Source organism: Antedon mediterranea, chromosome 2 (genome assembly GCF_964355755.1).
Source record: "Antedon mediterranea chromosome 2, ecAntMedi1.1, whole genome shotgun sequence".
Taxonomy (NCBI): Eukaryota; Metazoa; Echinodermata; class Crinoidea; order Comatulida; family Antedonidae; genus Antedon; species Antedon mediterranea.
In genome coordinates this window covers 7944131-7961270 of record NC_092671.1, presented here as the reverse complement: position 1 = coordinate 7961270, position 17140 = coordinate 7944131, and the positions used below count along the sequence as shown (strand labels likewise).

At 31.1% G+C, this 17140-nt stretch overlaps 1 protein-coding gene across 1 annotated transcript in view; it reads right to left on the bottom strand.

Annotated features, from left to right (window-relative positions):
• Positions 1-1455: 1455 nt before the first annotated feature.
• Positions 1456-17140, bottom strand: part of LOC140040262 (uncharacterized) — a 28980-nt gene continuing 13295 nt past the window's right edge. Inside the window, exon 3 of the mRNA XM_072086056.1 lies at positions 1456-3831. Within this exon, the coding sequence (XP_071942157.1) occupies positions 3578-3831 (254 nt within the window). The 3' untranslated portion in view covers positions 1456-3577. The remainder of the gene's footprint in view (positions 3832-17140) is intronic.

Here is a 17140-nt window from a genome sequence, read left to right as displayed (position 1 = left end):
TTTCCCAAGTGTGGATTGTTATTGTTTTCACTAATCTCAGCATTGTATTATGTTTAAATTTATTAGGAAAATCATTATAAAAAATACATCCAAAGTGAAATAAATTACTGACATTACACTGAAACTGTAGTTAGTATTAAATATATACTTGTGGGCCTATTATTTCCTAATCTCAAATTTCGATTAGTCAAATTTTAAAGATGTAGGACTACTATCTATCAGCTGATATAATCTCATCAAACGAAAAATTGAATTTGATAACTTTTTAAACCAAAATAATGAAAGTTATTACTATTAATATTAAACATAACGATCCTCGCTATCATGGTCAGTATCCTCGTTATGATTATTGTCATCAGTTACAATAGATTGATGTTAATTAGGTCTTATTTGTTACCCTTGATTTAGCTAAATCCATTTAGTTTTATCAAAAAATTTTGTGTTGTTTCTCGGTCTTCGTATCGTCATTGGTTAACAAGCATACATACCGTACATTTCTCAAAATTGTTTATGGTTATCATTGCCATCATCATCATCATCATCATGGTCGTCGTCGTCAAAATCATAATTTGTAGCTAACCTTAATCAGTAACATTGATGTCTACACATACATTGCCATCCATCGTCACATGAGTATTAAGTATTACCATTGCTATTTGCATCTTTGGTTTGAAAAAAATGATCTGCATTCACACTGATTACCCGACGTCATCTTGTTTTAAACAATCTAATGTTAATTACTGTACACGGATATTGATGAGTTTGTCAGCGTTCCCGAATCTTCTGTCAGTAGTCATTGTCCTCCTGCCATAATTATAATATCTGCCTCTAGCAAGGGATACCGGTAACGTTGCATTCAAAATAAGATTCGTAGATTAAGATAAATTAAGTAAAAATGGAATATGGACATTTGCATTCTTAGTAGTGTATAATGCAGTTGTTTATTTATGGTTTTTATAACCCACATTAAAATGTAGTTGTTATTTATTATATTATGCAAATTATGATGAATTGTACACTATCAAACTAGTTTGACAAAGAAAAAGTGTAATGTACCCAAATATGGTAGTAATATGCTAAAATATGGTAGTGATATGACATCATATCTATATATGGGCACATCACATTTTTTTGTCACATACAGTTTGATAGTGTAGTTTAAGAAAAAGTAAAGCTTTATTTTTGAAAAACCATTTATTTGTATCATATAGGATGGACATCGTCATCTGAGATTATAAAAAGATACCCTACATACACATATTTGCTTAGGTTATTTTGAAAACTTATCAATTTTGATAAATGACCCCCAGTATTCGATAATACAATAAATTACAATATGCTATATACTGTATATTGTTTTGCAGTGGATAAATTGTAAATATCGATTCATTTGGTTGTTTCGTTAAAAGGATTACATCAATAATATTACTACTTATAAATAATAAAACAAATTAGTCCAATTTGGGAATTACAGAAAAGTAATCATTTATTCAGTTTGAACCATGTTAATTCAAATCAAAGTAAAACATATATACAATTATGCAGATTAAACATGGTACAGAAAATTAATAATTACAATAATTATACTGCAGAGTTACAAATAAAACAAATTCATTAAAATAATATTTCCGGTACTATTTGGATTTAACGCGGAAAAGCCAACATCTTTGTGACCGAAATCACCTTGAACCAGTAATAATAAAAACATGGGAGTATTGGTAATGAAGGCTTACTGATAATATCACAAGAATAATACAATATTTCACATAAAAGTAGGCCTATTAATCATCATTATTAACTTTTGTTTCGTAATTTGTCAAAAACCTGATTTTTATTATTTATTCTATAAAAATAATGCAACAGTACATTTGAAGACCTTTCCTTCTTTAATAATTATTGAAACAAAAATCGTATATTAACAATATTTTAGATTAAAATGTTTCTTAACTGTCAAAGATATGTGTAAATGAGCAACATTTCCTGAAGAAATACAAATTTAAATTGCTGTTTTTGAATTGACAATAGCGTGTATTACAGTACAAAAGATCACTGACATAATATTATTTTACTGTCATCTATTTTTATGATTTCCTGTCTGTCATCCAATAATTTCAAAAGATGTTAAAATAAAAACACAAAAAAAAACCAAATTGCAAATAAATTGTTGATATTTGAAACAGGTAGATATCTGATTTGTTTATAATTCTGAACTTGAAGTGTGATTATGTACTAAAAAGATTTTGAAACAAAAGCATAATCCTATTGACAAATCACGTTAGGGATTTGGCTACATATCAACACTAAGACCCAACCAAACATCAATGGAATTGATACAGAATTAGACATGGGACATCTCGGACGTGCTACACCGATTTTTACATTAGTTGCTCATTATTGACAGTGCGAAACGATCACAAAATCGCCCAAGTGTGAACAGTTTCATTTGCTTAGCGCCCCCACAAGAGACCTAAGCTGATTGACGAAAACAGCTGTTTTGGCTTTGTTTTACTGTTAGTTGCCAGTAACAGATGGCCCCCAGTCAGTTACATCATTATCAAGACTCAATGAAGTAAAACTGAAGCGCTACTTGTAATTAAAATTTTAATCTCAAGTGAGGTGGGAAACTAGACTTTCTAAAATGATGATCCAAATTTTTTGAAATTTTCTGAAAAATGTTTTTAGAAAGTGTTTGTATCATATAGAAATTTCTCGGACTTTCATTACTTACTCAATATGTTATATAATTGATATACAAAATTTCGGAACAAATACATCAATAAGTCTGACATCTACCCATTTATCAGCCTTTGGTTTTGTTTATTCTACTTCCGGAATGCAACATCTTGGGAACTACCATTAAAACTCGATTGACTGCGGAATGGTCACATTATAAATAATAAACAGATTAAAAATCTATCAGAATGCAAAATATCCACGATTTCTTTATTTCTTTATACAGTACTTTCAATTCTTCGTGCAATGTGTGTACATAAGTTACACGAAGTTCCATGAAATGCATTGCATACTTCATTCTAACCTAAAAACATTTGAATCACACACAATGGACAACATTATCACAACATGGTTTACCATTCACAACTTAAATTGTTACATCGAAAATTTACAGTTTAATACACTGTTCATTGAACATCGTTACAACCACGTTCTCAGTAGTTTAATAAGGTTTTAAAAATTGAACTAAACCATTTAAATATGTGTTTTGTATGGAAATAAAGGTAGTTCATCTAACACACTCCATACTATATAACAGTCAACAATGATTTATCTATAAACCCAGTTTATTCAGCTGACTATGAAACGGGTAGAAAAAATAAGATTTTTTTTAAAAGAAATCTAATATGCAGTTCTTTTATTAGAATGTAAACACACTTGGACAAGTTTCACTATACTGAAAGATCTTCATAGCACAAATGTATTTTCTTCTTGCAATTCCACCAACCAAACTTCTTTCTAATTATGTGTGTCCAGTTAGCCGCGACCACGTCCGATGACTTTTTTGACATAATTCATAACTCATCAGTTTTATTACTTATTTTGTCTACTCTTGTTTCTCCTTTCATGTTAGTGCGTGAGCTCTATTCATTTTCTTCATTTTCATCCTTCTGTTCTGAAACCATATTTTTACTTGTCGTTCTGTTAGATTCAATAGCCTGGCAATTTCAACTCTACGATCCCTTGTTAAATACATGTTGAATAAAAACTCTTTCTCAAGTTCCAAAGTTTGGAATTTTGTGTATGGACATCTTTTCTTTCTACCGGACGTCGCTGATAACCAATTCGGTGTTTCATTTTTTCCACAACTGTCGTCACCTGTGTATATACAAAGAAAGTTTATATTAAATACAATGTCGAAAACAACTTGGAATTATTGTCTTAATTATACAAAAATAACCCACACAATGGCTTTACTTTGTGGTTTGAGTGCTAATTTTTGCAACGCATGGTCGAATTAAAACAGAAATGCATGACATTATCGCGAAGGATACGTCAGGATAAATTCTACCAAGCATTTATTAGCTGATTTAAAAAGAATCAAGAATTAATTGACACTTCACCAAAATGTAGGTTATTCAAACTTAGCGTTCTTTCCTGAATCGCGAAGGACCAAAACTGATTTTGAACCCCATTTTCATTGGCCCTTTCTGTTTACGTGCAAATCGGTAACATATGGCGGTGTCCGTAGAGAAATAAGGCATGGGGGCTGAACAGTGGTGTTTCTTTTTAACCGTTATTCCTCGGGAGACACAAAATTTAGACAAAAATGCGTAGACAATACCACTAGTTTGGTGTTAAAAGACTGATGCTTTTTATAAAAAAAACATTTACCTTTAACTTGCAACATTGATGAACCTGTTACGATTGATATAATAATTTAAAATGTGACTGCTTAGGCCAAGGTAAACACCAAACTAATCGGTTGTTTGTTGTTTTTTTTTCTAGAAATTATTTTATATTCTGTAACAAGGCCTACTGTCCACACGCGTGTCGTAAAGCACTACCGATCATGCTATCCAATTTCAATTTCTGATTATGTAAACCGTTTTCTCTGACACTTTTAAAAGGATATTTTCAGATTTGTAACTATCAAAAGAAATACGATATGTTCATGTGCGATACGACTAAGTGCTGTGGTAAAATGAAAAAAGTAACATTGAATTGTAATGGAAATACATTTCTGTGAGATCATGTTTGAGAATCAACGAATGAATCCAATTAATTTATTAAAATTAGTAGTATTATTATTATTTTTATAATATAATATTCACTGAACAACTAATTTATCTATTCCAACAATAGTATACATACTATAGACGGGGAGGGGAGGGAGTGTGGACTCTCTTATTATTGTCATGATTAAGGATAATAATTGGAATAAAGTTTGAGAAGAATGGATATATTTTATTTTTACACAGAGAATTGTAGGCCCACAGGTATAAACCAGTATTTTAGTTTCAAACGACTGATATACGTGTGAGCAACAATCTCACACATTACTCTTCTCACAACTTGATTTAGCTAAGCCATTAGTTAGTTAGTTAGTTTATTGTTATGCTGATAAAGACTGATCTCCCAGAGGGCCCAGTTTGTGATCAGTGGCTGTGACGTACTAGTACACCGGGGTAACCCCCTACTCGTCTCGAAAGATGTACTGTACTAGGTTCTTTAAAGTGCACAGGAGCTAGTTGTGTACACTGGACCTACGGCTTATATTCCTTATCCGAGAAGACTCGTTCTACCACCAGAACCATGGAGTGAGTGAGCCTCGAACCCTTGCCGATGTTTATGGCTACGTAATTACGGTTCCACTGTCTTAAGCGCTCGCCCACCCATTATATTTATTGAACCAGAGAAAAAAAGACTGATCTAAACACATATCGCCATAGCGGTATAAGATGTAGGCCTATATTGACGACCAAAATCAACCATTAATCCACTGTCGTCGATGTAATTTCTTGGTGTATTGTACCTACTGTCACCTGTTTGACATTTGAACAAAATTCACATCAGGGTCCACTTAGGAGTCGATTTTAAAGTCTGTTAACACGTACTTTACTTGATCTGGCATAACAACTTATGACGTCATTATGTGAAATGACGAAACTTGTAACGTAGTTATGTATTTCTACAATATCAATAGCGACCCTTTTCAACGCGCCACACTGAGTAAAAGGATCATTGTGCGCATGCTCATAAGTTTCTGAGTGTTGGCAGAAAGATAGACACGTAGTCTAGTGGTGCGTCGTTCTATTATGATAAATAGGAAGTTCATATTTTATTCATAAAATTAAAATATTAATTAAAACAATAAATAATTTTGACAATGATATTTTGATAAAATAAATCCGTATTGTAACCACGAAGAAATAACTAATTATGGCAGTGCTATTATTGAAAAAAATATATTTTAAAGTGCTATATTTATTCACTTATAATCTTCGATTTATTATGAGTCATCCTAGTAGTCACGACCGAATGAAAACGTTTGCCGCATCTCTGCACATGTAGCCACAAACGGTCATTTCAATCACGTGGATGACAAATACTAGTATAAATACTGACGCTGGTGGCGCATTTAAATATGTGGTAAAATTTGTAATTGCATAAAATCAATTGTTTTCACTTTTTCGATAAATTTTGATTACTAATACTAATCGAGCGAAACCTTCGATGAAACTTTGCTCTGACTTTGGAAGTGGAAGTAAGCGAGCGTTGGGAAACATGCGACCGGCCCGATCCTCCCACCACTACGTGAACTTCCCATACCTCACCTTTTACCTCACCAGCAATCCCTTCCCACCCACTTTTGATATATTAGATACCCGCTAACAATATTCTGATTACGAACTAATTCCTTTCTGCATTCTTTGCTCTATGCTTCGTGGTACAATTATAAAGTGATTACGTTAGGATTATCTTTACCATGTCGATATTATTACATGGTTTATCGCTTCTTAATCGAAAGATAAGCTTATTCACACAATGAGGTTTGTTCTTTGTTAAGGAAGGTGGATTATTGAATTAATTAAACTTAATACAACTTCAATATATGCCACTTTTCATCATCTATTGAAATAGAAATTAAAGATCAAATCACACAAAAAACCAATGTAGAATGCCATCAGCGTCTCTGTACGTATATCACCAATATTAAAAACTTGGTTTTTACTACTTATCTCAAGACCCATATTATCGTGTTTACATTTATTTCTGGGTAATTAAAGGTTTTGTTGTTTTTAAGTTTGATGCAGTAGGATTAATATTATTACAGTACCAGGAAACTGATACAGTTGTTATGACTTCTGTAAATACGGACGCTGGTGGCGCTGTGACATTTAAAACGTTGTAATTGCAGGTTTATTATAGTATTATTATATACTAATTATTTTCATCATTTCTCATTCTTTAAATGATAATTTGTAACAGGGAAACTACATTGAAATAATTTTAGTATGCCATCCTCCATGTAATCCAATCTTTAACAATATTGTTAATAGAAAAGTAGTAGAATATGCCAACAACACGCCTCACACTCCTTCCCTGTTTTCTCACTTTTCCATTCCTTTCCCTTGCTCTCATCACTATATTAATAATGTATAAGAGGTCCAATGATTAATTACAACATTCTGTTTATGAACTGTTTTGAGAATGATTGTTAAAAAAAGACATCTGACGCAAAGCTTTAGAGTACCTATAGCAAATGTTTCTATAGACAACTGACATGTTAGCCGAATGCTGTCATTATCAATGAAACCGGGATGACATTTATAAGCAAAAGGCCGTCTTGGTAACACATCTACACTCGTGTATCCAGGCATACGAATATAAATCAAGTCGCATCTATACGTGCATATTAAATACATATTGGAAATACATTATATACATTTTAAACTAATGATGATATTCGTATAGTAGGTCAGAATGAATCAGAAAAGTAATACTGTATAAAACAATTATTTGTAAGGTTCTTGCATTTTCACTATTCTAACTTTAAAAACACACACAAGTACAGTCCTGTAGTTCTATAATTATACTAGTATAGTATAATAATATATCAACGACATAATATAATCATGATGTTATATTTCTCCTCTTAACTTAACTATGGACACGATTCATGACTAAAACAATATCAAGAAGTCTATTTCACTTGCCTAATTTAAACTAGATTACGAAATAGTGATACAGTTTTATAAATTTGTTAGACTAATTGGATATGGTTTTTTTTTCAAAACCTCAACACATACCTCTTTAATATTTGGTGTGTTGTTTTTTTTTTTCGCTTCTGTTTGTAAAATCTAATTATATAAATTCCTAAAGAATGAATAACAATTCCTATAGTTCTAACAACAACCCCCATTGGAAGTAAACATATGTTAAGAAAGAATTACAAATCTGGTATCAGGCCAACGTATTTCCATAGGGAACATTAAGGGGGCCACGAGTGATGAGAGACCGGTTTGTTATCTTTTAACCCAGGAGGACTATCGAAATTCAAATTTGACCTTTTTTGACATTGGTTTAAAAAAAAACATTTGCCCTACGGTATATATTTGTGTAGGCATATTTATTGCGGATCAATTTCTTTTCAATTTCACGATCTCGGGAATCGGTTATAATATTATTTTATGACTAGGTTTAAAATCATTAGGATACACAATAATCTATAGCCAGGCCTATACTTCCATGCGTATTTTAATTATTTAAAAGATGTGTACTAATACAAAGAATAAATAGCTATTACAAATTCCGATAGCTTAATAATAGGAACAGTGGTAGGAGGCTAGTCATATTTTACATTATCAACTCTGTCATGTTGCATGAAATTATTATAACACTGCAAGTCACAAAACTAACACATACAGTGCTTTCAAACGGAGTTATATTCATTAAAATCTACTAAAGGTATAAATTATGCTATTACCGTAATGACTTGTACAAGTCATGGTAATATCATTTATATATCATATAATTTCGATTTAGAGCCTCGGGAGTATTATTCGTTGATTGCAATACAAACAATTCGAAAACTTAACTATGTACATTTTTTACTACGCTCAGTTGGTTTTCTATAAAATGCCTTCGTGAGCTCATCGAAGCGTGCGAAAGCTATCCCCTTGGTTGAACCAGGTCTGTCTACACTTCTACAGTGTAGGAAGGCATAATAAAGCACTTTAAAATATATACATTTGTTGTAACTTTACACTATTGTATTTGTTTTTAATTGCGTAGGCATATTCGTGAAAAAATAGACCCACAATTTATTTATTTAAATGTTAAACAATGAGTTAGACTCTGCGTGTATAATAACTCCAGTAGCTCTTATTAGGCCTATTTCATTGTACATCATATAGAAAGTGCTTCTGTGCAGGGCCGGGAAGAGTAAATTACAATGTAATTTTGTAATAACTCTTCCCTGTTCTGTGTAATTTTTCATTCCATTCTGTTTTTCTTTCTAATATTATCTTCTTTATTTTTATCTAAAAGGTCAAAAGGTCGTTCCATAACCAATTTTCGTACAACTGTCATCACCAAACCGGTCTTTTTGACTACCACGATTAAGACGGTGCTATGGGGACCTAGGGGTTCTAGATCTTTCAACAAACTAACTTACGATACAAGAAACATCATGCTATTCACATGCAGTTTCAACCATTCCAGGAAATGGGGTAACGTACACTCATACATATTTTGGCCATCCTTTTTTCCTTCCATGCACTAAATTCTACAAACCCAAAGCCAGACAGTACATGTTTACATTAAAGACGGTATATTATTACCACGGAGTAGTGAATGATGTATTGAACATTATTCTGTTATAATTTCTAAAAAGGCAATTTTCCTATTAAAATAGAAAACGTTTCTAACACGGCATATTATATCAAACTTTTTGTCTACAAAAAAAAATAGTTTTACAAAATATATGCTAATTATGAATTTCATAGTAACGAGTGTATCCATTACCATCACATTTCCCAATTATTTAATATTCTGTATGTGTTTGTGCTTAATATAATATAACAATATCGTGTTGACTAAAAGGGAACATGCCATTTGATGACAAACACACACTTACGCGAGAAAAAGCCTACAATCTGCAAGCGACAGAATAGATATAAAATAGATAGGATGTCACATTATGGATGGCATTGCAATTACTGAATACTTTAACACAAAAATGAATTTTAAAAATGCTACGCGAGATATTTTATGCCAACTGATTTGTTGAACAAAGATGTTGAAATCCAAGTATAGATAGAGGCCTATAATATCTCTCGATTATTTCTACAAACCATGGAGGGAAAAAATAAATACTGGGAATCATCCTTGTCTACCTAGCTAAATTCTGATCATTCAGCTGGCTTAGAAAAAAAATAATGTTTTGAAAAAGAGGAAATTGACAAGTAAATGTATTGTCGACTATGTGTAATTCTACCTTAGTCTTACCTGCAATAAACACTAACAATTACAATATCTTGAATCTATATCTATAGTGTTATTTTGTAATTATTATGTTCCTACCGTTCTATCGGTGTAATTAAATGTTATAGGCCTTTATCATTACATTATTAAATGCAGAACATTAACATGTCGTGATTGGACGCCATTATTGTGTTAGTAATTGACAAATTGTTTTATTTTATGCTGCATATAAGTTCCATTATTATAATTATACTGATAATAATGAAACATGATCAATATGACGTCATTACAATCCGGTATTCATATCATAATTTAAAGCATTATCATTCTATTATGAAGGCGAACACAACATGCAAACAAATGTACAAATTAATAATAAAAAATATTGCATTTTTTTACAATGACAAACCAGAAATTAAACATCAAAATACCAATATTTTCGTTAATTTATTTTCACATTTATTTTGGAATTAAATTTTAATATGCTTTTGTTATTATATCTGGTAGGTCAGTCATAAAAATAGTAAACATACCCGGCTTATAACAATGGCAATTAGGAAAACTCCATTTTAAGTACTGTATGTTTTACAGACAGTTTACTAAGTTTCTGGTATTTTAATCGATGCCTAGACATTCTTTTGAAAGACGTTGTCAGCTCATTTTGATTGATTTATAAAAACCGACTAGAATAAAGTCAATGTTGACATATAGAACTACGCCTCATTAATTTTGTAGTAAACAAATTACATATCTTCTTTCAAAGTGCCCGATGGTAATTTTTTTTTATACAATAATAGTAAGTGTCAATACACAATTAAAATTTATATTAAAAACAATGTGGTAATGTCTGAAAAGTACATATCCAAATTAATCTACTGTAGGCCTATATTCTGTTTAAAATACCGTGGTTAAAGTTATGTTTATTATTGTAGGCCTAACTAAGATGTGTTGTGATTGCTGTATGCAAACACATACAACATTGTACGTTTATAGATTAGCCCAAACCGTTTAGCCGTTAGTAGGCATTTTGATTAAAATACTATATAATATAATTAAATGAATTTGATATTCGCTTATATTAATATCTGAAGCCTTATTGCTCGCACTAACAACGAATTGTTAGTTCTACAATAATATTGATGTAGGCCTACGTTTTCTGATTTAGCCTAAACCGTTTTACCCGTTAAGCATTTCGATTCAAATCGCAAAATCTTCTAATGTATATAATCAATGTGAATTTAGTATTCACGTTTTGAATATTGGGAGCCTTGATCGCCGCACTAGTTCTCACGTTAAGCAGCTTTACTATTCATTTTAAATGATGTTTGATTCGGTCACTGCTTAGTCAAGATTTCCCGCTGTAATCCGCGGGCTCGTGGATAGTGGCGATGTATATCCCCTGTCGTGGTATACCGTCACACATGAAGGATGATCTTGTTATGTGGATCTGACGAAAACGTATTCCAAGGATAAGATCGTCTTTCATTATTTTCTGCACATAACCTTTTTATAAAAAAAAATCTTTTGACGAAGAAAAATAAAACGGGAAAGGAAAAGAACAAAGGAATATTGATGTTAAATCAAAATGTTAAGTTTATCAATCTACTAACGAATCTTTATTTTAGACCCCGAATAATTTGCACGGTAAAACAGCGTTCCTTTGCCATTCCTATAATTATCTGCAATATAGTAGGCCTACAATATTTATGGCAATATTTGTGATACTGTATTTAAATATTTATACTTCAATAGTTCTAAATTTGTTTAAGCCTTTAGGATTTTTAAAGTTAATAAAAAAAAAAAATTCTACTATAATTGTTGTAAAATATTATTGAAATGAATAGGCCTATGTTTAGCAAATAAATACTTAATTACATTTCATTAAATTGCACAATTGAACAAACGACGAAGAAATCTTATTAATGAATATATGTACACTAATGTCAGATATAAACTGTAATAATAAATGTGTATTTAACCTATTTCACCTATGTCTAAAAGTAAAAACTGCTATTAATTTGATAAAGATTTGGAAGCTGTTAATGTGGTTACTGTGTTTTAAGAACGCACATATTTGTATTTTTTTTATTTAAAATTACCAAAAGTAACATAATTAGCAATGAAACTAAATTATGACGTCATTTTGATAAGCGTTCTATCCTGGTGTAAACGCAGATACAGTATATCCATCTGTGGTAATTAATTATACGTTATGAACAAGATGTGACGCGATACCGGTTTGATACACTAAAGTTCAAAAGAACACGGTCACATGATTTGTAAGTAAGTATTTAACATGTACATGAATTTGTGTGTTTACTTATATCAGGAAGTTGTTACATTTACAGCTAGTTGGTGGGTGGGGTCTGGAACAATGGACTAGGTACTGTAGTTGGTGAAATACTAAAAAGTGGGTGGGGTCTGGAACAATGGGCTAGGCAGTTGGTGAAACACTAAAAAGTGGTTGGGGACTGGAACAATAGGCTGTCTCTCTCAAAAGTTTAATTGAAAACTTACACTTACAAACATTGATGAAAGCAGTAATTTCGTAATTACAATTTCAATTTCAAGTATAGGCCAGTTTCGATAAAACAAAACTCCACTTGAAAATAAAGAAAGACCATTTATATTGAAACAATACACTCAAGTGGCGTACGTGCAAACCTAACGAATTAATTAGAAGGCGTCGGTAAGATTTGCATACAACATACTCCTTACTCAGTTTTATTCCACATTGTTATGTGAGTAATCATCAATCACAATGCTTTAAAGTGAGGGCGCTTATTCGAACTTTTAATTGTTAATTTACAGATATACGTACTGGTTACATTGTATGTTATTACGTCATAAATTTACCTTTATTACTCTGACAATGACGTTTGTGTGAATTGTGTCTGTGATATTGATTTACAAGCAATGTAATAAACTTCAGACACTGATTGGTTGATTGATTTCCTTAAACAGACAATACATGCCTAAAAAAGTAACCATCTTACGCTGCCATTGGACAAACATGTCTTTGGTACAATCATTTTTTTAAACCAAAACAGTGCGCGCGTTAAAAAATAATGAATTTATAAGCGGTTACTTTTTTCCATTTTATACATTTTCACAAACAGTTTGAATACCTATTTTGATACCTGTACTATCTGTATTTCTTAGACCAGCAAACATTCTAATTTTCTTCAAAGTCCTCCTTTATCATTATTAAGATTTTTCAAATGATTATGACCAAGAGGAAAGAATAAATTAAATAATAATATCCTAGAAAATTTAGTGATTATCAATTAATTTGTTCATAACTATACTGTATTATACAGATCAGATAGGGTGTTGCGATGATTTTGTGGTCATTTTGTTGTCTTTTCTATGTGTTTTTTTTCACCTAAAAGTGTGTGAACCCTCGATAGGCCTACACATGTGTACTGTATACTAGTATATTATACGTTATGCCATATATTATACTATTATTATCATTGCTCTAAGGTTATATTATTCAAAATATAAATTGATTTATTGCCGACAAAACAATAGTTTTCCGTCTTTTATAAAATGATATTTCCTGTTGGTTACTGCATGGATCGGTAAAGCAACATTTACAATCACGGTATTTCCCTTTGTCCAGTGTTAGTTAGCGTCAATTCTAATAACGATTACAAATTTATTAACGAATCGTCAAAAAGGTTAGTAACGATAAGGCACTAGGTGATATTTGATACAGTTTGGAATTTTTCAAACACTCTGATATATCACCATCATGATTGGATCCGATATGGCATTAAACCTAAAAACAATACCTTTCTCTCAATAAAGGTATGCTTACGGACTAACGGCAGCATATAGTCACGTAGCAAATTTAGACGACCTAGTATTTTGATATTCAAACGCTTATAATACTGTAATAGTAAATGGTTATAACGAAGTTATTTAAATTCACCCGTCAAGAAATCGTATTTTAACACAGAATTACAATATAATCTACAGTCTAATTTTTATCTGTTACCGTGAATAAGGTTAATGCAATTACATTTCTTTTTTATACTATTTCCCTTTGACTTTTTTCCTTTTTTTTTAAAGAAGCAATAAAACTTGAAGAAAGTTAAATTAATACAGTGTTATTTTCAGACGTTACCATTTTTACCTATATAACTAGGCCTAATGGGAAAATTACTACAGGTATATGTCTACAAAATTCGGTAAATCTAGAATGTTTACTCGATGGTATAAAATGTTGGTTCATACCTTCGGTATTTATTTTAACCACCTAATGTCACCCTGTTTACTAATTGAGTTAATTAGGTATTGACAAAACGAATTTAGGTTCAACGATTTGCCACAAATAGGGGTGTTTTCCGATCGTGGTATACACTGTCGATGCTAAAAAATACCCTGCACAATAATACGAGGATGCTTCGCATTTACCTATCTCCTTTTTCTACAAATTCCAATAATTGTTGTTAATAGCTAAAAAAAACCGGTTAAACAGCTAGTTATATCAACATAAACGATGTTTTTTTGCGGTCGAATAAAAAAAAGCATGTTCAAACTGCCTGAACTATTTCTATTACTAAAATAATTACGTAAACGTTGTAGTATCATTATTTTTACAGATCATTGATCTAAAGAAGCAACACTAGGGACATAAGATAACTATTATCATATTATTACTAATATTATGATACCTATATAATTATTTTAACGCATTTTAGCTGAATGTGTATTACAACAAAATTACTGATGTGTGAGAATACGAAATAAAATAATTGGAAATTTATAACGAATTATTAACGCCAATCCTATAGATAAAAATTATTAAATTTATAAGAATATTTAATTTTCATAGGTTGTTTATTAAATACAACTGTTTGTAGGCCTATATGCTGGCGTATTATCACATAGGCCTATAGCCTCAAATAGGCCTAAATAACATTTGCCCTTTTTTATTGTTTAAATTATTTGCTTAATGCTTTTATGATTAAGTCATTTTTGTTTCTCTTGTGTGGTATCACTTTTATTTATTTATTAATCTGGAAGGGGCGTTTGCTACCAATATTGTAATTAGACCTAGATTCTTAATATAATAAATGATTTCCGTACTTTACTATAAACCTTGTCAAGCACTAACTTTAGTTACAAATTAATTTAAAATTAATTTATTAAATTTAAGTTTGAAACAACGTGTAGTGTTCTCAGACATATTTTAGTTAAAACTTCCTTGTTTATTTTTATTATTTGTTCTAATGACCTTTTTTAATTTTTCAGTAGGCCTAAACAAATCTAAACTAAAAATATTTATACTGTACATGTTTATTAAAAGAAATGATTTAAAAATATTGTCGTCATATTAAAGGAAGTTATATCTATTTTATGTCTGTGTACACTACCGCATTTACCGCAGTGAATTACAAGAGATTATAGTTTTTATATAGACCAAACTTGACGCTCTTGTTTTCTTTCAATTATTAATATCAGATTAAATGTTTATTTATATATCACTCTGTGTAGACCAAAATGTGCATTGCTGTTGTCCGTTTTACAGGAATAAATGTTTAATTATTATAGACCATGAATCAGATTACATGGACAGTTTGTTAAAAATAAGAAACTTGAAATTTGTGCGTCAAATGTTTAGATATATTAGGTTATGACGCTTTTTTCTCTTAAGTGAAGTTCTCTGTGGTTTTTAGCATTAAGAATTGTATTTATGAATCGCATTTGTTTATACAGTAACGCTTTAATTCTTGGTAAAAGGTAAAGTTAGATCTTCACCTGTATAATGTTGTCAACTCTTCTAAATCTATGAACATGTTTTCAATTTATAATTTCACAAGTGATCTATGTGTTCTTCTATATAATGTTTGTTATATATGACAGTTATTGTTATATACAGTGATAATAAATCATAATATTGGCGAGAATTAAATGCATCAGTATTTTGCTTTTATGCGAGTTGTAAAGTTGGAGGATTGAACCGTTTTCAATCGAGAGTTGGTAGAAACCTCTTGAGAATTTTACAGAACGACCAAAGACAAAGACTTCAATGTTAAATATCAATCTGCTTTACGAATCCGCACTATAAAAATGTCGTGTATGCATGGTTGTTAATGTTGTATAGCCGTTTGCCACAGATGACTCGTGGCTGAAAAAGGTTCAGATGGGAAATACGAAACGGTTCCTTTTGCCACTTGTATGCTAACCAACCGGTGTGATATTTACGATCTCGAAGCGTAATGTAGCTAACAAGGGGAGCATAAAAAGCCACAAATACATACAAAAACTTAAGGGGAAAAATTACGAGCGACACACAATTGCATTTGACCTAAATCTCGATCGGGTTCTGATGTTGATAGCGTCGCACATAAAGGCAGAATTTATCCATGTTGAGTTATAACGCTAGCCGAGCGCTTTGCTTCAGCTTTAGTCGTAATTGCTCTACGTTGCTAATAACAGTAGTTGTATCAATCAACAAATGCAATATGGGAATACTGATAGAGCACTATGTAAATGAAGAAATTAATAGATTTTTCTACTACGAACAATGATTATTAATAACCGCCATTACTTAGGCTGTTAACAATTCAATGGTATTATGGGCTTGTTTCGTCGTCAAATGATGTACTTTTTCAATCACACGTGCTTACAGAATTCTGTAATACTTTTGCAATCACGCAATTAAAGAATTGTGTAATATTTATTTATTGATTTCAGAATACTCGTGGTGATGCCTTCTGGGGCGATTACTATAATGGTTCTCCTCAAAATCTCAATTAAGTTATTGAACGTCAATGTATTTTATCTATTGCTAGTAGGCCTTACTGTCGATTATAATGTAATGGATTTGTACAACTGAAGTTTAACGAAAGATTCAGATTGTGATCAGTCTCTTTCATAATCGATAGCTTGGATGATCAAACTCGTTTAGAGGCCTAATTTTTTGTGAAGGACCCATAAGAAAAAAATGCAATTAAATAAAATATTTTAAATATCTATTTAGGATATTACTATTTAATTAATGGTTGTTGAGATTGACATTTTAAAAATGGTATAATTAATTCAATATATTATATTGATTGATTTTTGTACAGGCCTAAACAAAATTACCTTGAGTATTGCTAATATTGTATTCATTATTAATCAAACTTCAAACCTTAAAAGGCCTAATTATTGTAGCGATGCCAACCTACCGTATCTCCTTATT